This window comes from Panthera onca, chromosome B2 (assembly GCF_046562875.1).
Source record: "Panthera onca isolate mPanOnc1 chromosome B2, mPanOnc1 haplotype 2, whole genome shotgun sequence".
Classification (NCBI taxonomy): Eukaryota; Metazoa; Chordata; class Mammalia; order Carnivora; family Felidae; genus Panthera; species Panthera onca.
Genome location: NC_138343.1, coordinates 33,155,578 through 33,183,268, shown reverse-complemented (window position 1 = coordinate 33,183,268; position 27,691 = coordinate 33,155,578). Strand labels below are relative to the sequence as shown.

Below are 27,691 nucleotides of genomic sequence, written 5' to 3'. Positions count from 1 at the left end.
GGTCCTTACTGGTGTACTGAGAAGGGGTTGCACAGAAGAAGAGAGACATCACACTGCATGGAAGAGTGAACTCATGTGTCTAGTTGAATGGACGACTCGTTAGAAGGAAGACCTCAACATTGGCACATTACTATTAACTAAATTCCAGACTTTATTTAGATTTTTGAAAAAAATGTGGAACACTTCACGAATTCTCATGTCATCTTTGCACAGCGGCCACATTAATCTTCGCTGTATCGTTCCAATTTTAATATATGCACTGCCAAAGTGAGCACAGACTTTAGTTTTTACCAGTTTTTCCACTCATGACCTCCAGAATCCGTCCTAGGATACCACATTACATGTAGTTGTCTTGTCTTTCAGTCTTCTCTGATCCCTGACAGTTTCTCAGTCTTTTCCATATTTTTCATGACCCATGATAGTTTAGAGGAATACTGGCAATTACCTTTTATGATGTCCCCCAGTTTGAGCTTTTATGATGTTTTCCTCAATTTAGACTGATGTTACAGGTTTGGGGAACAATGCTGCAGAGGTGAAGTGCCCTCCCAGGGGGCACCTGATGTTTCCATAACATCACTAGTGATTAAAATTGGTCACTTGATTAAATTGTTTGGTTGCCAGTTTATCTGTTGTAAAAGTTATTGTTTTTTTCATTCCCTACTCTGTTCTTTGGAAGCAAATCACTGAGTCTAGTCCATACTCAAAATGGGTTGGGAGATATATGGAATTAAACTCCCATCTCTTAGAAGGAGGAGTATCTGCGTATATTATTTGGAGTTCTTTAAGAAGGCTTCTCACCTAGCACAGAGCCCAACGCAGGGCTTGAACTCTCGATCCTCAGATCAAGACCTGATCTGAGATCAAGAGTTGGAGCTGAGATCAAGAGTTGTAAGTGAGCCAAGTACCCCTTATTTAGAGTTCTTATGTAAAGAAATTTGACTCTTCTCATCAATTTATTTAATCATTTGTTTATATCACTAAGGACTCATGTGTATTTTTTTTTATACTTTGAGTTATAATCCAGTACTATGTTATTTATCTTGTTGCCTGAATTATTCCAGCTTTGGCCAGAGGGAGGTCTTTTAGGTGACTCCTGCATCCCTTTGACATACTCTTATCCTTTTGGTTTTTTTTGAACACTTCCTTACTTTCTGATACTACAAATATAGTCCAGGCTCATCTTATATTTTCCGTGACTTAGCCCTAGAATCAGCCATTTTTCTGAGGACCCTTGTTCTTTTTATTGGAGAATGGAGTTCAGAAACCACTGGCCACTGGGAATGTTTAATGCTGCTTGGCTGTCATTACTTCTAGGCCTTCTCAGCAGGCAGAGCTGGGTAGCATGTGTATACATACTAATCTCTGAATATAGACATATCTATCATTGTTTCTGTGTTTCTTCATCTGCATATATATCAAGATAAACATGAGTTTATATTGATGTCTTGGACTTTAGTACCACAGAGTTCATTTTAGAATATTTTCTTTTCTTGCTCATCTATAATATCCTTCTTCAACAATGAGGAACCTTGCTCCCACCATTTCACTGTTCATCCCCAGTACACATGTACCCATGCTGTACCTGTCTTATAACCCATATCCCCACAAGAAACAAATTTACCAGTTTGAATATTGTACTGATTTTTAGCAATTCTATTTTGGTGGACAAATTGTAGATGTTTATTTATGTTTATTATAATGTGATTTGATCTGTGATGCTAGCTTTTAGATATGTTTTTAACATATCCACCATAATCTGAGATGTCTTTGTATATCACCATGGTTCATTAAGATTATGGAGTTGGGCTTCAAGTAAAATATTTCCCTTTTACTCTGCATTTCTAATCTAAACTTAAGAAATAAAAAGTTCATGTTCTCTCTTCAGTAATTTATCATACATTTCTACAAAAGGAAGTTTATACTTATTAAAGTTATATACTTGCTGAAGGTTTTATATGTAAAAGGGACGAATTGAATGAAACAATATTTACAGTACCATCTAGTTCCAAAGTCCTGGTTCAGGTGCTTTTTGAAAACCACCTTAAGGCAACACATTCTAAAATCAGTTTCTCCATTTGCTCTTAAGCCCTGAATGTGTAGGCTTGGCACTTGGTTCTACTTTATTGGCTACTTTTCTAGGACATCCTAGAATGTTGGCCCGTTCTTATTATTGGTGCCAAAGATCATATATGTTTGTGGGTAAAGATACTTTTTCCTGGGAAATAAGACTGACTTAACTATAGCTTTAGTTCCCTGGATTCTTGGGTTCTCAAGTTCCTGTTGAGGAAAATAAATATGAGCTATACCAGTTACTCTGAGTTGAGCGTTCTCAGTCACCATGTAAGTTGGCTTTTAACTTGAAATCTGATCTTGGGCCCATCACTTCTACCTCCAGACCTCAGATCCTTTATCAAGAAAGTGCAGCTGTTCCATTAGATGACCCCTAAGATTTCTTACAGCTATGATTTTATCATCACAAGTAGTAAAATAACGTGGCTGGCAGTTCTTATCTCAGTAATTAAGGCATCTGGCAAGAACTGGAAATGGTAAGCCTCTCTGAAACAAGCTTATTGGGTCCATTTCTGTCACTGTTTTTATTTGTTTGATTCACACACACACACACACACACACACACACACACACACCATGATTGGAATGGACACATTCTGAAATGTGAAGGCTAGTGGTAGTACCTACATGGCTGAGATTGAACCATGTAGAAGGCATACATTTAGAAGATCAGAACTGAAGTGTTCATTGTTGGCGTTTATAAACCAATGGTTTCTTAAATGACCTTCTCTTTACAGCTACTGTGTTTAGCCTGTGAACAGTACAGAAGAATAGCCAAGGTGAAGAGAGTGCAGTGGCTTACATGTGACATGGCTCTATGAGTTATATGAAAGAAGTTTTAGCTCTTAAAGCCAGGGAGGAAAATGTCATTAGCCTCATATACTGATAACAGTCTTCAGAAGACTATCCTTTCCCATAAGCAAAGTGAAGGAAGCACATGACCTGTAGCTGAGTATGTAAAACATTATGTACTTACAAAAGGATTTTGGAAAACAGAGGGATGAAAGAGAAGAAGTAAGAATTAATATGCTGTAAGACAGGGCATATCTGTTTAGGGAAAACAAACAATAGAGTGAAGAAATGTTGCCTTTGGTTAGAAAGCTAGGAGAGGAAAGCATGGAATGAATCTCCCTCAGGTACCTGCCGTTGAATTGTTCTTTAAGGCCTACATCATGTTGGTTTATGAGATTGACTTCGAGTTTTGAATGAAAGTTCTCTGACCCACTATTCCTGGCACTGTCCCAGATTTCTGAGTGAAGTGGCATGCTGAATATCCTGGCTTACAATGTTAATTAACAGGTTGAACTTTTATGGTACTAGTTTACATGAGGATTCACCTTTGCCTTAATGAAAAGTGTCTGGAATGGATTCCCATTCCTAACATGCTAGCACAGCTAGTGGCTGCAAAGAATTGCTAGTTCCAGAAGTGAACAGCAGGTGTCACTGCATCTCCACTTACTAGGGTTCTGGCTCCTAGCTGTTCGCTTGCAACCAAGTTTTTAACAGAGCTCCCAAACCACTGAACACAAATTGAGTATTTATGGCCGTCCTCAGATACAGAACCCAAATTGAAAATTGAGAATAAGCACAGCCCAAGAGGGTTTCCCTCAATCTCCTCACTATACTTTTTAGTGTTTTTCCCCCCTAGGCTTAATATTATCTGTATTTCTGTTTAGGTAACCGATGAATTTTATTAGCCTTTTCTTATCAATCATTCAGCAGTTATTTAAGAGCCTTGGACAGATTTTCATATTTTTTTCAGCTGGGTTCCCACTTCTTGGCCTTCCTGCAGCTTGCTTTTTAAAAGCCTTCCAGCAGGAAAGTTGATGTCACTGTTCTCTAAATTGAGGTGCCAGACATCAAAGGAAACAGCCTCTTTCTTTACTCTTCTATTTGAACCCTTAGCTTTGGCAGTTGAGGAAATAACTGAATTATGACCAAAAGTCCTGTGGTGCATCTTCTAAAACAAATCTCTTATGGTTTCAATGTAGATGGTGGGGTGTCCCTCTATTATAACAAAGGCAAAGTTGGTGTTGAATTGGATTATTTTAGAAAGTCTGGGACATACTAAATTTTTGGTATCCTTTGATCACATAGGTTGTTAGGAGAAAAAACACCCTAGGTGATATTTGTTTTAATAGTCAGGGTTAGTGCTGGTTTACACTTATGTCCTGGTGTCATTATTAATAGCTTCCCCCTTTATTCTCAGTTGTCCTAGTTCAGACAATATGTAGTCACTCTAAATTGCTAGAGGTAGGGAGGGGACAGTTGATAGGTTGCTTATTATAGTAATTATAAGCATTTTTTGGCTCAAGAATTATGCCTGCCCTGAGTTTTCTAAGTTATATACATTCAAAATAAAGCAAGAACCACAAAGAGATTATAATTCTGGGAAAATAGCTTTTGGGTTTCTACCTAAAGATCATTGTTCTCTGGAGCAGTGATTTCCAAATGTGGCTGTGCATCAGAATCAGCTGGTAACCTTTTCACAAATAGTTTCATGGGTCTTATGATAGACCTCTACTGAATGTGTACTGGAGTTTGAACTTGACATTACCAAAAATGTAGAAATTCATGCAGTGCAAATGCACTGCGCTACTTTGTCAGCAAGCTTTTAAAATTAGCTCTTTATGCTTTGGGTGATGGTTGGGGTTTTTGGTGGTGGCTGCTGTGGGCCTTGAGGGTATGCCTGTCATTGATGTGAGTTGCCTTTTTGTTTCAGATGTCATCTGGGTGATTCTCAGTGTGGAGGTGGGTGGACTTTTAGGAGTAACGCAGCAGCTGTCATCTTTTGAAACGGAGTTCAACACACAGCCGCATCGCAAGGTAGAAGGAAACTTCAACCCGTTTGCCTCTCCCCAAAAGAACCGACAATCAGATGAAAACAACTTAAAAGACCCTGGGGGTTCCGAGTTCGACTCGATCAGCAAAAACACATGGGCTCCTGCTCCTGACCAAACCGAGCAAGATGAGAATAGACTCTCACAGAACTCTGTAAATCTGTCCCCCAGCAGTCACGCAAACAACTTATCAGTAGTGACTTACAGTAAGGTAGGTGCCCTCGGAGAAGAGGAGAAGGGGTAGGTGGTGGGCCTTGGGATTTGTGATACCCCTTCATGGCAAACCTAGAAGCCTAGAATGTTCTTTAAGACTGCTTAGCTTTCCTGCCAACAGCAAGAATACAAAAACCTACCCCTTCTCCCCTCCCCCCCCCCCCCCCCCCATCTTCATGTCCTGTGGATGTTACTTTATCCACATTTGTAATTTACTACTGTCTCTCTGCTCTGGTTTGGGTGTTGAAAGAACACACTTTTTTTACCTTTAGCATTAAAAAAAAAAAAGAAAGTCAAAATATCACCAGCCGTCCTTGTAGTATAAATGTATGCTAAACCTAGAACAACAAAATACCTTTGGAATTTCCTCCTACTTTGTTGTTTTGGGGGTTTTAGGGTTTTTTTGTTTTTTGTTGTTTTGGGTGGGGCTTTTGTTTTTTCCAAGGAAAAAAGACAAACTCAATTATTTATCCTAAATATTGTTGTTGGCTTTCTCTTCATTTACCTTGTTTGTATGTCTTCTTATCGATGTATTTTCAGTCTGTTATGGCCCATCTACCTCCTCACCCACAACCAAGAGTGGTCCAAGTGATAGTTTGACTTTTTATGTGTGGGGCAGTGAGAGAATTGATTGTTAAGTTCACCATGATGTTAAATATTCTGATTGTTCTGAGACACTTTTCTGGGTGTTTGATTTCTTGGTCTGTTTCTCTCCATGCTAGCTGATTAACCCGTGTCTTCCACACTCTGCTAAGGTGATGATGGTTCTTGGTTGTTGGTTTTGGTTGGCTGAATAAAGCCTTGATGCTAAGAGCTCACTGTTGGAGGTGTTTGGTATGGCAGGGCCTGTGAGCATTCCTGCGCATTCTTCTCTGATTAATAATAATGCTGTGTAATAGGCCCAGCATCCCACCTATATGATCATATAACTGGTAAGTCTGCCCTTGCTTCATGTTGGCATTTACCCTCAAGTTTTTAAAATAAAATTGATATTTATTTGAGAGATAAATTGCTTGTCTGTTGTAAGAATGGTATTTTTCTGGCTAATGCTTTATATATGGTCCAGATCAAGAGACAAATTAAAAAGAAACCTAGAGATGTGAATCCTTTTTTCCCCCCCACAGTCTAGTAAGAGACTTCATTCAGTAGTGATGTAACAAAGGATTGATTTTTTTGGTTGTTTAGATGGTTGTTCTAAAAGATTCTGCGGAATCATGGTAGTTGTACAGGCTATAAGAGAAGTTAATTGGCAAGACAGAAAATTGCCTGTATTTGAGGAAAGACTTCATGTCAAAACACTATAATAAAAGGTTTTCCTCCAAGCTCCTATTTCTCCAGATTTTTCTTCCTTAAATTTAATCATCCAGAGTATGACTGCTCAAGGTGCTTAAGTGAGCCAAGCCCTTAGGGAAGCTTACCCTGTTAGAACTGGAACTTGCAATTGAGTTTAATAGGAAGATGAGAGTTGGAGGAGGCAACACCAGTTGTTCAAGTACTTTATATAATGGAAGCCCCCTCACCCAACTGTGAGCTGCCTGGCTCAGTAGTCACTGTGGTCTTAGGAGAGGGCTGGTGTTCTTGGCCAGGGCACTGCAACTCATCTTCGTAAGTTGTGAACCTGTCAGTTGCTTGCAGCTCCTGTAGGGAGCCCCTTTAGGGACTGATGCCTTTTGGCCAATTCTGTGATCATTGCCCTGGCCTGGGGTGTGGGAGCTGGGGAGAGATTGACTGGGGGGTCAGAATGGATTACCTACAAGCCTTAATTGAGGTCCTACCATGTTACTTTTTTTTTTTTTTTTGGAAGGGCTGGGCTAGGTGACGCTATTGAGATTTCCTGAGGTTGGTGAATTCATGGTATGTTACCTAATTTTGTATTTTTTCTTTTTGTCATGAACTCTGTAGGATCATTTAGAAGTAGTATTTGCAAGAACCTCAGAGAAAAGGTTCTCATTGGAGATGATATTCAAGGAGACTGTTGGCTATAATACATTGAGAATATGGCACTTAGGTGCCAAAGAGAAATTGGAGCCTCCCTTGTTTCTTAATTTAAGCAGAATCTTATTCAGAATGCACTTAGGTGAACATCTGGCAAGTTCTCTAAAAGCATTTCTGGCTAAAGTTGAGTCAGCTCCACCTCTTAAGACTTCTTAGGAACAAGGGTAGTGGTATAAACAGTCATCAGTAAATATTTATTAACACATCTGTGTACTGTTTAGATCAGTGTATGTTGTTCAGTAGGAGACTTGAATAAATGAAGTTACCCCTTCCAACTAGTAGCTTACAGTACAGTAGGGGAGATGAAACATGTACACAGCAATTAGAGAACAGTTCAGTCAAGATGAAGTATGGACTGAGAATAACAGTCAAAGTGTGTTTTGTAATTTGTGTGTATGACTGGATTAGAGTTAGGGCAGAGAGGAAGAAGAGATTGGGTTGATGGAAAAGGGTTTCAAAGGATAGATTTGGAAGGATAGACAGGAAAGAGAGTGGAGGTACAGTTTAAGTGCTGAGGGCAGAATGAGTAAGATGTGTGGTCAGGAGATGTGGATGATGGACAACGAGCGAAGGGTTCAGTCATTTGCAGTGCTTTCATTTGAGGAGCAGTGGATGAAATAATTATAAATGACTTTGAAAAGATTTGGGACTGTACTTAAATGGATATCTTAAAGCAGAGCTTATTCATAATTCTAAACATTCATGTTTGGCTTGAGAATATAGATTTATTTATTTATTATAAAATTTAAAAAGTTATTTTAATGTTTTTATTTTTGAGAGAGAGAGAGAGGGAGCGCGCGCAAGTGTGAGCGCGTGCACGAATGGGGAGGAGCGGAGAGAGAGGGAGACAGAGTCAAAGCAGGCTCCGGGCTCTGAGCTGTCAGCACAGATCTCGATGTGGGGCTACAACTCGTGAACCACGAGATCATGACCTGAACTGAAGTCAGACACTTAACCTGCTGAGCCACCAAGACACCCCTAGATTTATTTATTTTTAAAGGCAGGCATGCTCAAGTATGTTCGAGGGTATACTTGAAGGGTATACTTGACACAGTGATGAGATCAGTTATATACCAGAATTACTTTTTAGCTGTTCATATGTGCCAGATGTGTTGCCAAGTACTTTACACGTATCATCTCATTTTTGACGAGAAAACAAAAGCTCAAAGGGACCTAGTTACTTGCCCAATATTACATAGCTATTGAGAGGCAGAGCTGGGATTCAAATCCAAGGTGCCACATTACTAAAACTCATTATTAGTAGGTGAACCTGGGCTCTCCCTAGATCCTCCTTTTGGGCTGGAGGCTATGTTGAGTGAAAGCATTTACTGAACTGATGATCAATATCATGAAGGAGTAAAAAGAAAGCAGAGTTGAAATAAGATAAGTGGCTCTAATGTAAACTGGAGAGTGCCTGTTTGGAGAGTTCCCTTGCTTGTTGAATCTTTAAAAAAAATTTTTTTTTAACGTTTATTTATTTTTGAGACAGAGAGAGACAGAGCATGAACAGGGGAGGAGCAGAGAGAGAGGGAGACACAGAATCTGAAACAGGCTCCAGGCTCTGAGCTGTCAGCACAGAGCCCGACGCGGGGCTCGAACTCACAGACCGTGAGATCATGACCTGAGCCGAAGTCGGACACTTAACCGACTGAGCCACCCAGGCACCCCTGTTGAATCTTTAAAGTAGTGACTTCTTTTCCTGGTTGATAAAAATAAGAACTATTCTTATAACTCTTGGGGTACATAAACCGTGTGGTGTTTATAATAATTAGCACCCTTTTATTTATAAATGAATGGAAAGGATGAAAGAGACCCTTGGGGCTCTAGAGTTGGGACATGTGTTTTCAGTTCATCCCAGGGTGTCGTCTTCATTGGATGGGTAGGAGGAATACCTTATGCCCTGGTGTCTGGGATCAGGGTTGGCAATAGATTTGACTTATTCTAAAGAAATTCCCTGCCTGCCATTAAGCCCGTGACCATGGTTGTAGTAGACACATATAATTCCCTGCTGCTTCCATAGTTACAGTTTAACTTGCTAAGGTTGGTAGGATGAAATAAAAAGATTGCTTCATGCACCTGCTCCATGAGGGCTGCGTGGATATGTCAACATAATGGCACGTATGTCAGTGCCAGGAACTGGGCATCTCTGGAACCCTTCCCCAGCTGCACTTGAATAGCCATAAGCTCTCTGGACTCAGTACTCTGTGTCTCGGGGGAAACTCTGGGTGGGAATGCCTGCTCTAGCTCCATCCCACAATCCTGGCCCCTCCCTGCATGAGAGCTGTCAGAGGGAGTCAGGAAAGTAAGTATATGCTGACCTACAAAAGATTCATAAATCTGACTCCTCGCTTTTGTTAGAAATTATTGGCTGGCCTCGTTGTCAGCTCAGTTGTGGTTGACCTGTGCCATATGAACAGTCAGATCAAGTATTGGTGAAGAGTAGGGCTATTTTAATGAACCTTTCTATGTGATTAGCTCAAGAGCCTCTGAGGACAGAGTCGCAGTAGGATAGGTACTCACTCTGTTGACTCCAGGCCAGTCTCACCATGAATTCCAGCTCTCTGACTCCTCTCTAGAGGCCAGGATAGCTTCTGTTTGGACAGTGTGAGAATAGTAAAAAAAAAAAAAAACAAAACAAACCAATTTATAGAAGTCCAGAAGGAAAAGATAAGTCCTGTTAAAATTAGATGCTTCGTTTTCTTATTTGCCAGTAATTTTTTTAATGTCTAAATGTTTTCTAAGAAGGCCTTACAGAGGGAAAAAAGACACCAGCCAAACAATCTGATTCAGGACAGATGGGAATAAAAATGTGGCTGTCAAAAACCAAGAGGCTGCTGTTCTTGAGGAAGGCCAAATGCTTCACTTCCTTTCTCTTAAAAAAAAAAAAAAAAAAAAAAAAAAAGGACAGAAAACAAAAGGGTAATAATTTACACTGGGGGAACTGAAAAGAATCCCAGATTCATTTATTTTGTTACATGGCCTATGGATTTTATTTTGTGTTTGCTCTTACTTTAAAAAAAAAAAATTTGTTGGAGCTGGTATATGTCATATACTCCTCCTTTAAACTGGATTACAGTCTGAGGCACTGTTATTACTTCCGCCAAATGCTGGTTCAGAAGGAGAAACTTGTTATTATCTTCGTGGGGAGGTTCATCGTGCTCCTCCAGCGTCAGCCACTGCCGAGTGCCATCTGCCCTGCCTGCCCACACTCCCACCTGCTTCTCTTCCTATCTCTGTCTGACTGCCACCCGTTAGTACGTTTTGGATCTGGAGCTAGAGCAGGAGTCAGTCTGCTTTTATTACATCAGAAGTCAACTCTCTCCTAACCTGCTGCTTTCTGTGTTGACAAAGGCATAGAGGAATTATTTTCTCTCTGTTTAGGTGAGAGTTCAGAAATCATACTAGAGGTTACTGGGGGAGGTTTGGGAAAAGCAAATCTTTTGCTCTGTAGGCCTGAGGATATAATGGCAGATGGATCTTCCTGTCTACTTTGAAGTAGCTAATTGGTTTCGCATAATAATAAGGGATGGGCTTGGGGTGACATAATGGAATTGGGTTCAACATTTGCCCAGTTCAGAGGGCACTGGATTTGACTGGAAGGCAGGTAGGTGGTGTCCACAGCTGTGCTGCTTGGTTGTGTGAGGTGATAGCAGGCTGTGTAACCTTCCCACTGCCACGAAACTTGAATTTTCGTTCTCACAGACCCTTTCATGAAAGGTTTAAAGATGGTTCAAAGCGAAGCTAGAAGGAAAACTTGGGTCACTTGATATTTTTTCCAGCTTGTGTTTTCCTCTGGCAAGGGACAGGTAACAAAGGCACACGACAGCCAGGCAGAGGCTGATCAGAAAGCAGTAATTAGAGCTATGAAACTACCATTTATTGAGTACTTATTATGTGCCAGGCACTGCACTGAGAACTTTTTAAATTTAATTTTTATTGTGAAAACTATCAGTGTGTACATAGTTTAAGGAGCCAAGTAGTTCTACAAAGCTTATTACAGAAACACCAGTCACCTCTCTTCCCCCCAGTATTTGTTCCTCAGAGGCAGCAAGCTCAGTGTTTGATATGCATTATTTCATTTGGTGCACACAACAGTACCATGGTGCAGGCGCTGCTATTTCCCTAACTTTACAGTTGCTGAGACTTGAGGTACACAGGTTCCATGACTTGCCCAAGGGTCAGGCAGCTAGGAAATGGTAAAACTAGGATATGAACAAAAGCAATTGTTTTTTACTCCTGAGCCTGCTTTCTTAACAGTGTACTGCATTGATTCCCAATCACAAATAGTGTTCCAGTACATATTATTAGCCGAGCTAACAGCTGTGAGCTAGGGAGAGAATGCTTTCTATAACATATTGCTGCCTTTCAAATGAGGATCAAGCCAATTATTGACTATTACATGACTTCTCTACTACTAAACCACCTCCCCTCACAAACTACAGAAACCAGCCTTTCTCTTTAGCTTCCCAAGGGAAAAGATTGCCTAGAACCTCCATAGTTAGTTGGGTTTAGATTTTTGTTGACATTGAAATTTCCATTAAGTCACTCTTGTAACAGCAACACCTATACCTCTTGCGGCCTCAAGAGGCCAAAAGATACAGTCTCTGAAATTTTACTTTTCTGGAACAAATTTAAAATCTCTCTTTGAACATGTTTAGTGTTTTAGACCTAGAACATACTTAGGGGCTATCTTATTCCCTTTAAAGGCAGATTCTATTTCTGCAAAAACTATCTAGAGAAAGAATATTTTCGGCAAAGAGACAGTCAGTACAAACCCTGAAGTAGAAGTTTACCTTGTTTGTTTAAAGAACAGAGTGAAGGAGGAGAGTAGAGAAAGGTGAAATCAGAGGATGGAAACCAGATCATGGAGGGCTTTATGGACCCTTCTGTAAAGCTTTGGGCTTTCTGCTCTGAGGGACAAAGGAAACCATTAAAGGGCTTTGAGCAGAGAGGTGATAAATAAAACCCCTGCTTTGGAAAGTGGATGTGAGAGAGAATGGAGTAAAGATGTAAAAAGTAAAAGAAGTAAAGAGTAAACAACCAGGGGTTTTGGTCTGAGCCACTAAAGGGATGGAATTGCCATCAATGGAGAAGGAAAAGACTGTGGTAGAGGTGGGGAGAGGTCAGGAGTTCCATTTTTGGCACATTGGCGATTTCTTTAGATATCCAAATGGAGATGTCAGGTGGGCTGTTGTATATCTGAGTTGCGTCTAGAGTTTAGTAGAGAGGTCTGGGTGGAGATACAAATTTGGCAATTGTGACATATAGATTATATCTCTAATGCTCTGAGACTGGCTGCAGCCCACTAAGTGATGAGTGTAGAGCAGGGTTTCTCATCAAAGTAGTAAGACCATTGAAATTTTAGACCAGAGAAGTCTTGAAGATAAGTGGGAAATGGGGGATGTCTAATGCATTGTAAGATGTCTAGCAGCATTCCTGGCCTTCGCCCAGTACATGCCAGTAGTACCTCTCCACCCCCAAGTTTCACAACCAAAAATATCTCCAGGCATTGTCAACTGTCCTCTGGACAGAGAGATGACAAAATCGCCCTACTTGTGAACCACTGGTATAGATAGAGAAGAGGTTCACAGACTGAACTGAGCCCAATACTGTCCATGTAACATGTAAACTTTGTGTTATCCAAAACACATTTACTGCGCGTATTCTTAATTCATAACAGTCTTGTGACTTCTGTAGTTACACTCTTCATTTGACAAAATAATGAAGAAGTTGTAAGTGACTTGCTGACATTCATATAGAAAATTGGGGGTAGACCATGGGCTGGAACCCAGGGACCCAGTTTGAGTCTAATGTTCTTCTAGACCATACTGTGATGAGGTTTGCTGGCAGAAGCAAAGTCTGTTGGTTCTCTGAAGGTAGTTTGTTTTTTTTTTTAATGTTTATTTTTGAGAGAGAGAGAGAGACAGAGAAAGAGAGTCAAAGTATGAGCAGGGAAGAGGCAGAGAGAGAGGGAGACATAGAATCTGAAGCAGGTTTCAGGCTCTGAGCTGTCAGCACAGAGCCCGATGTGGGGCTTGAACCCACAAACCATGAGATCATGAGCTGAGCCAAAGTTGGACGCTTTACCAACTGAGCCACCCAGGCGCCCCTCTCTGAAGGTAGTTTATACCCTTAGTGTCGGGTTGTAGAGACTTCCTCATTCATCTTTAGGAGCTCCAAAAGAATTTGTGACCAGGGAGGAAGCAATGCAGAACAGAGGAACCTGTCCTTGTTGGCTGGCCGTTTAGTACATTCTGTACCAGAAGGGGATTGTCAGGAAACTCTGGTTTAATGATATTACCATGACTCTCTTTTGAAAACCCAGAGGAGCCAGGAAAGTCCTCCCAGCCTTGCTGGTGTTTGCGTTGGCATGGGTCATGTGTGCGTTTTAAAAATAAATTAAGCAAACACCATGAGCCTTAGAAAATGTCTTTTGTTGTTTGTAACATTACTATCCGACTGAGAATAAAAAGTATCTCCAAGAACTCTCCCTTTTGTACCTCAACAGCTTCAAAGCCGTTCAACTCCAATTTGTTTGCTTTGGGGCTCTGAGCATTGTTTTAGACTGGTCTGATGCCGGGCAGTCTTGTAGCTGAAACACAGCCAGTGTTCCCAGGATTGCCAGAATATTTTATTTTGGTTGTAAGGGTGCATTTTCTTTCCTATATTCTGAGTTTAGCATTTTCGTTTCTGATGGAAGTTCTCAAGGTAGGACTAGTGAAATTCACAAGTGTGAGAATCTGTCTCCTGGTATAGATGCTTAAGTTTTGAATGTCTTGTTCTCAGTTAAGTCCGCTGTAGCTGTGTTCTAGCAGGACTGGTGTTGAATGTGAGGTGAAGAGCTACTGGGCCTCGGGGAAAATGTGTGCTTCCTTAGAGCTCAACTGAAAGCAAGACCTCTTACAAAGCTGTGGATGTTCGCTTTCAAGGCTTGAGGGTCTTGGGCTTTTTGCTGTGATTTCATTACCCAATAGCCAATTAAAATTGTTTGCTTTCCACAGAGATAGTTTTGATATGATGTAGTTAATAAGTGAGGCCTTCTAGGTGCTAATCCTTAGCTTCAAAGAATTTACTGTCTGATTACATACATGTGACTAGCTCATAGGAAAGAACAGCCAGTAAAGAGTGTATTGAGTTCCAGTTGACTTTTGAGTAAGTGTACAAATGTACTTGGAGGAAAGAGAAAGCAGGGAGGTTTAGAGTAGCCAGGAAAGTGATCCCTTGGTAGATGATAGGCTCAAACTGAATCGGAGGGAAGAGGAACCACATGCAGGAAGGCCCAGAGGCATCCACAGGCAGGGTGTGTTCATGGGACACTGGCCAGCCTGGCTGTGGAGTAAGGTGTGCTTAAAGAAGGTGGGGCGAATTTTGGAGGAAGACCTTTGAAAGCCAAGCAAAGGAGAGTCAATGTTTAATGTGAAAGGAAGCATAGTAACAGCAATACTCTGTTATGAAAAGATGAAAGCAAATATAGCTGAATGAGACCAAGGAGAGACCATTTATTCTCCTTCCTCAATCAGCCAGACATTGCAGGACAGGGGGTGATGCTGTGAACTAATTGTTAGAGAGATGGGAGAAAGGGAAGGCTAATTGACAAAAGGTTACAGGAGCTTGGATGGGAATTATGAGAGGAAATGGGACCAACAGCCTCACCCAGTGCTTAGCAGGACCCCGACAGTGCAGCCAACCCGAGTGATGACAGGGCTAGGAACTTGGATAAGCTTCTCTCCTTTTGGGTATCCTCCCCAGTGAGACCCTTATCAGTTCTTTCTTCCTTTTTAGGAATCTCCTCTACTCTAGGAGATGGCCATGAGAGAGCTCTGTCTACCAGCTTACCACCTGGATTCTAGCACCCTTGCTATTACTTGGGATTTGGGAGCTAGAATTCCAAGCTGCAAATAACTTTTTCTGAAGTCTTTACTGAAAGGGGAGATCAAACCCAGCCAGTATCCTTCATCTCCTGTAGAACTTTAAATAATATGTTTTCATTCACAATTATGTTTGAGTTTTATTCTTTATGGTGATTTTCTTCATTTGCCATGAAGTAGGTGAAGGCTCTGGGAGTTGCCTTTGGCCATGGGGAGCTTTAGATGGACGGGAGGAAGAATGCAAGGAGGGCGGAGAGATGGATGATGAAGGGAGGAAGAATGAGGGCTGCATGATGAAGCATTGGATGAATGGGTAGAGGGAGGATGGATGGATAGATGAGGAGGTCCCCAGCATGGCTATAAAAGTCAGTTAAGAGCAGCAGAAAAACTGTGCCACAGAGGTAAGTATAAAAATGGTTTTACAGGGCTTTTTTAAAAAATAAATTTGTCACACTTACAACTGAATCAAGCTTTGCAGCAGTTTTGGTACAGTGAGAAGACTATGAACTGAGCCTGCCCCATGATCAGCCCTCGTGCATAAAAATAGGTTTCTTTTCTTTTTAAAGTTTGTTTATTTGAGAGAGAAAGAGTACAGGTAGGGAGGGGCAGAGGGAGAGAGAGAATCTGAGAGAGAGAATCCCAAGCAGGCTTCACGCTGAGGTGGAGCCCAACTTGGGGCTCAGTCTCACGAACCTGGGATCATGCCCTGAGCTGAAATCAAGAGTTGGACACTTAACTGACTGAGCCATGCCCTGGTTTATTTGCTTTTCTTTGGCTGATTCTCCTACTCGTGCTCAGCCAGTCCATCAAACGTGTCTTTGAAATTTTGAGGACTGTCCCACGAAAGTGGCTTGAACACCAGTGTTAAAGCTTCTGCAGAAGTTCCTGTCCTGCTAACTTGGCACTCCTATACCACTAGGAAGACTCGTTAAGCTACTGGCAGCCATTGAGAGAAGGGTCCTTGTTTGAATACTCTTGAGAGTCCTCATTGCCCTTCCTATTACTCCAATAGAGACTATTTCTTTTAATGTTTGTTTGCTTATTATTTATTTACTTATTTGAGAGAGAGGCAGAGAGAGAATCTCAAGCAAGTTCCATGCTTAGCACAGAGCCCAACGTGGAGCTCTATCTCACAATCCTGAGATCATGACCTGAGCCGAAATGACAAGAGCCGGATGCACCCCAACTTTATTTTATTTCTAATTAATGAAGAGACTAACAGGTTTAATCAGGGCTTGGTCAGTCTCTGGCCCTTACCAGCGAAGCAGCCCTGTGCACAGGACCTCACCACACCATGTTTACAATGCAGGATCAGGACAGAACTTAGTACTAAACCCTGTATTCTTCTATGTTTGCATTCAGTGTACTTAGTGATACAAGAGGAACACTAGGTAGACGCAGCGCTGACCAGGTTTGGCCCAGGAAATGAGGAGGAGGAGGAGGAGGGCCCTCGTGGTATTATCTGATGCTGCCATCAGTATACTCTGGGAGAGCATGTTATTTCACAGCCTTGCAGCATACGTCCTGTCTTTTTATTAACCTGTGTGAACCTTTTCATTTATTTAAATCACAAATTTAAAGAAGCAAAATAAAGACAGGAAGTGAAAGTCTCCATGTTGTGGTGCTTTATCTAAACAACTAGCTTTCAAAGAGTAAAAGCATAACCCAGAAAGCCCTTATAAGACATCCTCGTTTCATTAGACATTTCAGCTCCCTTTATCCGCCCCCCCCCCCCCCCCCCGGAGTGTTAAGAAACAGATGGCTCGCCAGTGTGGAGTGGTTCACCGTTCTTTCACTCATTCGTTTTACTGATATTTGAGTTTTGCCATATGTAAGGCATAACGAATTGGCAGAAACAGTTTCTACCCTCTTCAAGGGCATCTTGCTCTCATATCCCTGCACTTACTATACTGTTGAAAATTGATGAAGAAACTCTTAAAAAATATTCTAGCTGAAACAGTACCAGTATTCTGTCTTTCTGGTACTCTGACATACAGTTAATGTTTTCCCTCAGTGACAACTTTTAGTACTCTTTTTTGGAAAAGTTATTCTGATTTCTCTCTAATTTTAGGAGCACTTTTGCGGGTGCACACCCACATAGGATCAGTGATAACCAGATTGCTGGCTAGGAGTGACTCTGCTGATAAACTATTGTGAAAAACAAATCAGAGAGATAGTACTTTTAGGTTTGCTTGAAAGCAAGATCACAAGTACTGGATCTTTTTAGGAGATTGTGGTGAATGGGACTGAGCCTCTGTTTCATGTCTGTAAATGTTGTCTTTTACAAATATGTTAAAATATGTTAGAAAATTAGCCAAATAATGGCTCTCCATTGTTTTTGCATTGTGGAAGTGCAGTTCCAGACCTAGCCCAGCTACTGTGATGATTCGGCTGGCTTGAGGCCAAGGTCTTCTTCCCGACCCCAGCAGAGAGGCACCTCTGTCTTAGCTGGTGGGGTGGCACTTCTGTGCTTTGAGAGGGCTTGCCTGGCCTGTAGCCAAGTAGAACTTAGGTCCCAGGGCTCATAGGTACTGCAGCTGTTCGGTGAAAAGCTTAAGGAAGGCTGAAGCACACAGGCAACACCTCAGTCCTTATGGACCTAAAGGCCGTCTCTCCTTTGCCAGAACCACTTTCTTGTCCCCTAGCAGACGTAGCCTTTGAAAGCGTTGAGGACTGTGCAAGTTAGGTGGGCCCTGGGGAGCTGGCCTTTAGACCTGGAGTCAGATGCAGGACTTCTCCTCAGATTTGATTATTCATAGCTTCTGTTAGCATAGATAAATCCAGCCTTGCTGCTAATCCCTACGTGGTGAGAGAAGGGTAGCCTTCTGCATCAGACTCCTCTGAGTTTTGCTGTCATGCCGATAGCCTCGCTTTTCTCTTAATCCATTCAGTTCAGGGCTCTCTGGTAATTACCATCTGATGCGCCTATCCCTGTTTTCCTTATTCGTAGAGGCACAACTGTTCTAGGAGAGGTGTCAGTTGATGTCAAGTTAGTTAAAATATTTGGCATTTGCTTTTCCAATGGTTAGAGGTTGAAGAGTTGCTAGGCCCCAGAAGAGAATGAACATTATCTCTGTTGCCAACCCCTGCTTTTAGGCTGGGGTAGGAGACATTAGCCACCAGGACCTGTTACACTGGGTCCTGGAACTCCAGTGCAACCTGAAATGTGGATGGGCCTCCCGTTTCGAATATACCTCCATCCCACTGTTAGGAAAGGCACTTCCTGCTTGGCCTCCTGCCATAGGGCGCCCTGGACACGCTGTTCTTGGAATCTCTGCCAGGCTTTTCCTCCACAACTGGTATTGCATTGCCTGTGTTCTGTGATCCATTTGTGACACCTATAATCCTGCATGTGGGGAGTCTAGATGATAAAATCGTTTTGAAATAGAGTTGGCTTCCTCTCCCTTCCTTGAAGGGATGGTAGTTAATTTGGCAGGGTGTGGGGTGAGTGAGAATAGAGTTTGTTCCTCAAGCCACCTTTCTGCACCAATTAAAACATCAACAACTTCCAATATGCCATTCTCTGGGTGAAAGGGAATTAGATAGCATTTTTTTCCCCCAAAAGGCATGGAACCTCAGCTATTAGGTAGAAGGTCAACAAGTTCATGATCTAAGCTAGTTACACACAACACCGGATGTCACTCAGGACACTCAGGTGGAACTCTGAAGATGCCCATTATGTCTTTGTCCCTCTCCCTGCCTTTATGTCTTTTACAGGACCCATTTATTTACCTGTAAAATGGGAATGTGCTGCAGTTCTTGGCAAAGGCACGAACTCCCTTCCCTAAAGCACTCTACACAAGTCACAAGGCTAGTAGTACCTGCTTTAGAAAGGCCCATGTGAAGTGGGTGGAGCTTTGGTCTGGAAGACAGTTACATTTAGGGAAAAATACTTCATAGACAACAAATGCTGTTCGTTTTTCAGGTTTTCATTTCTCTGTGCATTTTTTCCTGCACAGAGACCTTTGAGCATTGTATTAGTTCTACAGCTTATGGGGATCTAGGGCTTTATTGCTTTCCTTGGGTTGTTCCAGATGAATAAATGCTGGAAAGTACTGAGCACAGCTTGTTTTAAGCTTCCATACTTTCTACATCTGGTATGTGTGACCTCCAACCAGGCCCTGTAGAATGGAGTCCGAGAGCCCTTCGCTCCCCCAACCCACCCTTCCTTGTTAATCAGGTGGTACCATGGCCGCTGAGATAGTTACAGCGTCAGCTTGCCTGCTGGAGGTGTGGTTGGCTTGAGGGGTGGCAGACATGTGGCCATTTTAAACACCTTTTTTTTAAAAACAAAAAATGTTTATTTTGAGAGAGAGAGACAGAACATGAGTAGCGGAGGGCCAAAGAGAGAGGGAGACACAGCAGGCTCCAGGCTGCTAGCTGTTAGCACATAGCCCAGTGCAGGGCTAGAACTCACAAACTGTGAGATCATGACCGGAGCTGAAGTTGACCGACTGAGCCACCCAGGTGCCCCGACATGTGGCCATTTTCAACACCACTGCTCTTACCAGTTCTGTGCCCTTGATTCGGTTACCTCTCTGAGTCTGGCTCGTCTTAGTGGATCTTTGTGAGAACTACAGAGAATATGTTACAGTGCCACAGCAGCACCTGGCATGGGATTGATGCTCAATCCGTGTTGGCCTGCCTGCCTCCAAATCACCTTGTCAGGATTTTTGGTTCAGTGATGCCAGCCACCAAGCAGCTAGACACACACTTCTGGTCTTTTGAGGCTTTATGTGGGTGAGGGGAAAAAAGCAGAAGCAATTTTAGTACCTTCCACTGAGAACACTATAGAAACTTTAATCTCATGTTCCCTATTCTTGGCAGCTTTGACCTCTGGCCTAAGCATGACCAAAGGGCATTCTTTCCATTCTTTCATGGAGTCCTGTTTTTCAGCCTCCTAAGTCAGGTGCTGTGTTGACTCCTAGAACTTTAAATTCTGGGAAGATTTAGAGAGGAACCTGATGAGATCCTGTGAGGGGAAGGGACCTTACTCAAGGTCAGTTGATGAGGTGGTGCAAAGCTGGGAGTAGAACCCAGATCCCTTTCTCCCAGTTCTGCATGACCTATACCCCACTGTAGTGGAAACAGGGAGGGTGTTACATCTCTAGCCTAACCACCTCCAGAGAGCCCAGGCCTAAGCAACTGTTTTAAAAATTGGTTTTGGAAGAGCCAGTAGTCTTGTGACTTAGGGGTATCTGACACCTCAGGCAGTAGTCTGGGAAATACCTGTCCTCTTTTAGCTACTAAGTCACCAAGAGTTTACTGGGGACCTGTTGGGCTAAGGAGCTGGAAGCGAACAAAACAAAGTCACACTGAAAAGGATTCTAATCGCTGGCCACCCTGCAGCCAAGCACTGTTTTCCCTCCATAAAGAAATGTGTTATTTGGGGGTGGGGGGTGCCTGGGTGGCACAGTCAGTTAAGCATCCAACTCCTGATTTTGGCTCAGGTCATGATCTCACGTTTTGTGAGTTCAAGCCCCACGTCAGGCTCTGCACTGATGGCATGGAGCCTGCTCGGGATTCTCTCTCCTTCTCTCTCTGCCCCTGCCCTGCTCATGCACTCTCTCTCAAAATTAAAAAAAAATGTTTTTTTAAAATGTCATTTTTTAAAAAAGACAACCAAATTCTGACTGCCCACATCCCATCAAGCTAATAGAAAATTTGATATTCATCACTTTTATGCCTTCTCACCCCGAATTTTGTCTAGATTCAGGATTCTTAACATAGTTGTCAAGCATTAGGAAATACCCTCTGGTCATTTGTCATGGATATGGCAGAGGCACCTGCTCTTGGTATCCATTTGGTCCCTTTGGTCCAACGGCCCTGCTGCTTCTAGGCTACTTTGAGGAGTAGGACCCTAGTGAGGCTGTCACCAGTTAACTTTTGCCCTCCTAGGTCTTGGCATTGACTGGTCTTTCCAGGGAGCACGCTCCAGGAGGAGGGTGGGAAGGTGGAGGGAGGCACAGGTCGTTCTCCGGCAAGTTCATGCAGTTGCTTTTGGTGTTAGCATATCTTAGTGTCTCATTCTTAACATGAGGGGAAAATGAGACATGAAATGAAGCCTTTTCCACCCGGTCAAGCAGCACAAAAAATACCCTTGGGAATTGAGAAGAAACCCTTATCGTGTGGCAAGGGGAGAGGCAACGTGGGGAGAACAGAAATTGGACTTGGGTTAGAACCTTGTCTCTGCCTTTTACTACCCCTGTGACTTTGAACATGTCTTTTAGTCTCTGCAGTCAATGGGCATAGTTAAATGAGCATACTGACACTCACCTGGCTTTCAGGGTGAGGCTTAGAGACAATGTATGCAAAGGTCCTCATACCATGTCTGTTATCTATAGATAACAGACAGTTGCCATTTCTGCTACAGTATTGTTGTTACTATAAGGGTCATTAGCCAGAAGTCGCCTACATCTGAAGTTAAGGTGCAGAAACCAGCATACAGAGATCTTTAGCAGAGAGGTGGAGACATTGTCCACAGGGGAGGAAGGCTTTGTGAACTGGGTGGAGGAAAGTTGGCACTGATTGATCTAGAAGCTGAAAAATGAGGATTACCCCCCTAGCCTCTCCTCTCTTTGGATGGTGTGATAGAGTGAGAACACTTAGCAACTTGAAATGCTGATGTTTGGCCTCTGAGGTTTTGCGTGGCAAGGAAAACCCACAGGCTTTGTCTGTGCCTTGGGGTTTTCTTCTGGCTCACGGGGAACCAGGGATTCTTTTACTTGTTTTGATTGTCTAATTGTACCTTCTCTGTTTACCATCACTGACTATGTTCACTCTCTTCCAGGGGCTCCACGGGCCTTACCCCTTCGGCCAGTCTTAAACGGGTGTCGGCAAGAAGAAAAATTAACAAAAGACAGAAGGCCTGACTTTGGATGGGGGGGAGGGCAAGGGGTTCCTCTGGATTGCAGACCACATCGCATGGACCCCTGGCTTGACACCCCCCCATCCTGGAAGAAGAGGAAGAAGCAGAACAGACTAGTTTTGAGTAAACTCAGTGCGCATGTGTGAGTGCTGAACCGCAGGAATGGTGTTGAGGCTACTAAGAAGAAATCCATGCAGCCACCTTGGGTTTTGTTTAATAGGTGTCAGTCTAACAAGTCATTAGGTCACTCGGGAAGGAAAAAAATTTTTAATGGGGGAAAAAAGCCATCTTTTTAAACAAAAATTATTTTGCCTACAGACAGGTTGTAGTTTTGAGCACATGTTCATTTTTTGCCCTCTTGCCCCACTTTTGTTTTTAGATAAGGGATAACATGCCCTTTATAGATTAGCTGCTTGCTCTGGAAGCGATTCAGGTTCAAAGCTGGTATGGCATGTGTGGGGACTCTTCGGGTCAGTGCTACAAGAGGACATCTCCTGGGCCACATGACTCCAGAGGTTTCTGACCCCATTCGTTTTTAATGGCATCAGCCAATGAGTTCTCACCCTTTTCCTCTTCTTTTCTCTTTAATCTTCTGTTGATTTACACCTTTAACATTTGTATTTGTCAACCCCTGTGGCTTGTTACCATCAGAATCTCTCTGAAGACCAAACTTCCCTGTGTGGCCAGCAGAGGAAGCCTTGAGGACAGATCTGGGGTAACATGGGAATTTCTGAGCCCAAAAGGTGTCCTTCTGCACACAGTTAACATCAGTTGCTTTTCCTCCATGTTTCTCTTGGCAGAGAGAATTGCCATCACACTTAATGCTCTTTTGGATTCTTCATACACAGTGGCTCCCCGTTCACTCTGGGAACAGTGCCTCTGTGCTGTATGTATGTGTGTGCCACATGCACACACATATTGGGTGTTGGTGCAGCTCACCAGCAAGTGTGCAGCAGGCGGGTGGAAAGGTGTCCAGGCTTCTCTGTTGTCACACAACTCCCTTCCCTGTGTTTCCCTTCCATTGTCCTTTGTGGTATTTTCATAGCCTGTTAGTGGAGGCTGAGCTGTTAAGGTATGAAAATACAGCCCCAAGTGGGGAATTGGCCATGGGGAAGGGCCACAGTTACTGACTGTATGATTTTAGAGATCGCATTTTGATGAAACGAGAGCACCACCACCACCCTCCCTCCCCCAAGCTGGATGCTTGGTTATTGGGAAGTGGTGGGTGAGGGGCAGCCCAGCCAGAGCAGAGGCTAATTGGCTGGCTGCTCACTTGGGCATGTGACCCCACTAGCATCCTATGGATTCCAAGCAGGTTGAGATGTGGATCTCTCCATGGGAAGCTTGAACCAGGCTAGAACAGCTGTCTGCCAAAGATACAAGAATATGCAAGTCCCTCTTCTCTTTCCTTCTCATCCTCTCCTTCCCTTGAGTCTTGGTTGGTTTGATAGCTGGGGATATGGATCTAGGGTGTGATTGTAGGGTCACCTGCTTGTTACCACACCCCCACCGACACCAGGGGTGTGAGACAAGCAGGGAGACCAGGTGATGAGTGGCTGCAAGGGGTCATATAGCCTGGGTGTGGGTGAGGGTCTGCCTGCCCGTCTGTCTCTGTCTGTCTGGGTATCTCAGTTCCAAAAATGTGTGTTGTTTGTTCCTCCTCATCCTCTTCTGAGACTGTTGTTTTTTAAAGCTTGATTGTGGGAGAAAAGCTTGTATGAAATTTCCCCTTTCACCTCCCCACCTCCCAAAAAATAAAAGGCAGGATAAACTTTGGTCCACGGGAGAAGTGCTGGGGGAGGGTGGAGCCAACTCGCTGAGAAGGGCAGTGCAGCTGGGTCTGGGGCTAGACTAATAGGGCTCACACTGTAGCACCCGTTTGCAGTGCGCATGAGTTCTCCATTCTGGAGCAGAGCAGAGCAGAGGAGGGGGGTGGTCCCTGCTGGTGCTCAGGCCATCACTGGCCCAAGCCAGGGGCTCACGATGCCTTTTTGTCTGAGGGGCCTGTTAGGCCCAGATCGCCACTACTGTTGGTGCCAACCTCCTGGGACACTGCCACCCTGGAGCCCACACATGCCCAACCGTTCTGCTGGTTTGATAACCAGGAAAACAGCACATTTCCAGCTGCTCCTGGCAGGATTGTGGGAGGCTTTACATCACCTGGTTTCCTGGCTTTCTCATCTGCCCTACACCAGGTGCCCCTTCCCCATTTCCCAGGGGAGCTACCTGCCTTTAGTCAGCAGGAGCTTTAATACATCACCAGTAGCGGGTCTGGCCCTGCAGAGGCATCCTGCTTCTCTCCTTGCTTGTAGGCAAGGTGACTTTCCTAGCATGTTGACTTCCCTCCCAAGAACAAACCATTTCTGTACACATCCTTGGAGAGGTGAGCTGCTTACAGAGGGCCAGAGCAAGCACAAACCATAGAGTAGGGGTAGAGGGAGTCCATGGCTCCGCCAGGACCAGGAGGGTATCAATACCATTCGTTCTGCCTCCTCTCACTGGTTTGAGTTCTGAGCAGTGCCTAGAGCCCCCCTCCTCCCCCCTGCCTAGAGTGGTAGTAGGGGTGACCCTCTCAGCCCCAGTAGGCTCTGCTCCTCTGGTACTCTTCTGCAAAAGGCAGCCTGCCTTCTAGGCAGGACCACCAATGTCTGGCACCCATGAGATGAGGCAGACAGCATCCTTAGGGGCCTGAGCCCAGTGAGGGAGGCAGAAGGCTCAGACCTGGAAGAACCTATTGTGTGCATGGAGTGAGGTGTGTGTGGATGTGTGTACGCGTGCATGCCTTTTTTTTTTTCTTTTTGCCATGGGGACAGTTGAATTCGGGGTATTTTTCTACAAGAAACAGCCTTCTCTCCCCCAGTTAGGATAGGCTGTAACCTTAAGCTCATCATAGAACCTCACCAAGACAGCTAGTGTGGCTTGAGGGTGGCCAGGATGGGATCCCCAAATTCAGTCGGAGCCCCAGCAGGAGAGGATGGTGGGGTCGCCAGGGCTCAGAAGTGCAAGCTGATTCCCCACCCTACACCCTGCCTTGCCTTTCCTTCATTTCCCTGGATGAATGCTGGAGCAGCAGTGGCTGCCTCTCCACCTGGACAGTGGTGTGTAGCAAGCAAGCTCGGTGGGTGTTTGTGGTGGGGCCTCATGGTGCCTGGGAGGAGACGAAGATGGGGAGGCTTTTCCTTACTGTATAAATGAATATTTGTATGATTAAATTAACACACACACCAAAAAAAAAAAAATACTATTTTCATGTGTGTCAGTGAGTTTTATTGTACCTTCAGGCACCCTGTGTACCAGCTTGCCCCCACAGTGACTCCAATGTGCACTTTTTGGCCTCTGGGTCTTCCTTTTGCAAATGGGAAAACCGAGACCCTGAGGTTCATTGTGTTTGGGAAATTAGTCCCGGGGTTATAATTAGATCTGCTGCCCTTCCTGGCTCAATGATCAAAAAGGTGGGGAAACAATTTCCGGTGGCCCTTAGGTCCACAGGGTACTGTGCATCTATTGAGCACATCTATTGTGCATCTGTTCCCCGCACGTAAGAAGAGCCAGCCAAGTTAGTGTCGATCAGCCAGCAGGCATTGTTTGGGCATTTACTGCGTGTCAGGTCCAGAGCACAGGAGTGCGAATAGCACAGGGAGAAGGTACAGCATCACGGGCATCTTTCCTCCTGCAAAGAAAGAGTTGAGTTGAGGAGTCCTCCTTCTCAGTCCCAGCTGGGCCCCTGGCATCCTGGATTTAGATAGAAGAGGGAACGCATCTTCCCTTACATGTTTTCCGTGGTCGTTGGGTGTAGTTCTTGGATGCACTAGGCGCTCCTTCTGACATAAAATGGATTAGGTAAATTTTTGTCGACTGGCCTGGGAACCTGAGTCAGGTAGGGACCATATTCTAGGCAATTGGCAAACAAATTAGAACCTACCCGTGTACTTCTGTGAGATAGGCTTGAGACCTTGGCCAGGAGATGGGGAGGTGGGTTACATGGTGGTCAGATCACATGAAAAAAACTTAATTGGCATGATGGCAGGTGGGTTCACTGGATCCATCTCTTCATGTGTAAAGCACTTGTAAGAGCTCAGAACTCAAGTCACGTGATCACCCCTGTGTTGAAGAGAAAGTGGGATCAGAGACAAAGGGAGTTGGCTTGGGTGGCTCAGACCCGTGGCCTCAGCTCCCAGATGCTGGCATTAGTTTCACCTAATTGCAGACCCTAATTGGGCCTTAACCCTGGCTGGCAAAGCTGTGTGTTCTAAATGATGGTGGCCCTGGGTGCCACCTAGAGTGCAGGAGGGGATGCCCTGGCCATCTCCCTGTAGACGGTTCATTGAGGGAACCACAATCTGTAGCCACAGATTCATGAGACATGAAGGCACAGCATAAGAACTGGTCTCTGCCCCAAGGGCCTAAATGCAAGACTGGTTTCTCTGTTTAGCCTGATAACAGAGCCCAGGGTGTGGGAGACTGGCCCAGAGACCCCTGTGGTGAGCTGCCCTTACCCCAGCCCCCACCCAGCACTGTGACAGCACACCAGCACCCTGCTTCCTTCCAGGTGCCCTGGGCTATTTGTTCTCTGCAGGAGAGGCGCCCCCACCCTGTCACCTGGGTCTTCTGGCAGCTCAGACCCCTCCCAGGCCTTCTTCAGCACCCCTACCACTGGACACTTATTTGCTTGGCAGAATCTGTTTGTCTTTGGGGCTGTAACCTGTCAAGAAGTCACCAGGCCCTGGGAGAGGGGAGCAGGTTTGATGGCAGCTCCTGGATCAAGCCATTCCCACGGGGGCTAGGTGACAGGGAGGGGGCTCTCTTGCCTTGGTGGGTGGCGTTGGGGAGGCAGTGCAGTGGCTGAGGCCCAGCCCTCCTGGCAGAGCAAACAGATCCTGAAGCCACTTCCCTGCCCCAGCTCAGGTTGTACCTGGGTGCCTCCCACCCTGTTCTCTAGAAGGCCTCTCCCTCACCTGCTCACCTGCTTGCTGTGACCCGGCCACTTTCCCTGACACCACCTGGTGTCCAGCCCTGGCTGGTGGCCAAGAAGAACAGGCACCCAGGGCACTCATGGGAGTGGAGCAGGGAGCAGGCGAGGCTGCCTTGAGACGGGAGAGTGTGTTTGAGTTTGGGAGTCAAGGTGTCCAGAGAATGGTTTCTGACAAGCTAGCATGACCGACGGGTCTCAGTTGCCTCCTCTAAAAAATGCACATGGACGTGTTTAAAAACCAGGGCTGAGATGGAGCTCCTGGGTTTTGGCAGGGTCGGGGGCAGTTAATATCCTTTTTAGCCCAACTAAGTCTGCAATGCTGTGATCTGGGGCAGTGCTTCTCAAACTTGTATGTGTTAGAATACAATTTCTGATTTAGTAAATCTTGGGGAAGAAGGCAAGGTTCTGCGTGTCTAACAGGCTCCCAGGCAAGCAGATGCTTTTGGTCCTGGGACTGCACTTTGCATGGGAACAGTGGAGGATGGCCTGAAGGGGTGCAAGCCCCCCCATCTGCTGGGTCTGTGGGACCGAGCCAGATCTAGCCAGGGCTGTGTTGGCCAGGCCCACTAGAATTTGAGGGAGTCGAACAGTAATACTCAGTAGCTAGAACAGTAATATTCAAAATGTGAGTAGTTTCCCAGGGTTTATCCTAGGCTGTGATTTCTGCCTTAAGCGTTACTTCCAGCATAATGCTTTTCTGTCACAAGCAGCAGATGTCTGAGTGTCCGCTGCCACTATGCTTATATCAGTTGACTGCTGTTGACCAGCCCCTGTTAAACTATTTCTGTGAATTACCCTCATTCAGTCCTCACAACCACGAGACAGTCGAGGGCAGGCCGGTGTGGTGCTCAGTGTGTGTACAGGT

The 27,691-nt window shown here is 44.4% G+C and overlaps 1 protein-coding gene and 1 non-coding gene across 3 annotated transcripts in view; one reads left to right on the top strand and one right to left on the bottom strand.

Annotated features, from left to right (window-relative positions):
- The window catches only part of ILRUN (inflammation and lipid regulator with UBA-like and NBR1-like domains), a 95,692-nt gene extending 70,930 nt beyond the window's left edge, over positions 1-24,762 (top strand). For both annotated transcript variants that reach the window (XM_078446836.2, XM_078446835.2), the window contains 2 exons: positions 4,793-5,121; positions 21,777-24,762. In XM_078446836.2, the coding sequence (XP_078302962.1) occupies positions 4,793-5,121; positions 21,777-21,812 (365 nt within the window). In that variant the 3' untranslated portion in view covers positions 21,813-24,762. The remainder of the gene's footprint in view (positions 1-4,792; positions 5,122-21,776) is intronic.
- Positions 169-271, bottom strand: LOC132677741 (U6 spliceosomal RNA). Its single transcript, XR_009609383.3, has one exon. It is a non-coding gene; the product is annotated as a U6 spliceosomal RNA (small nuclear RNA).
- Positions 24,763-27,691: the final 2,929 nt, after the last annotated feature.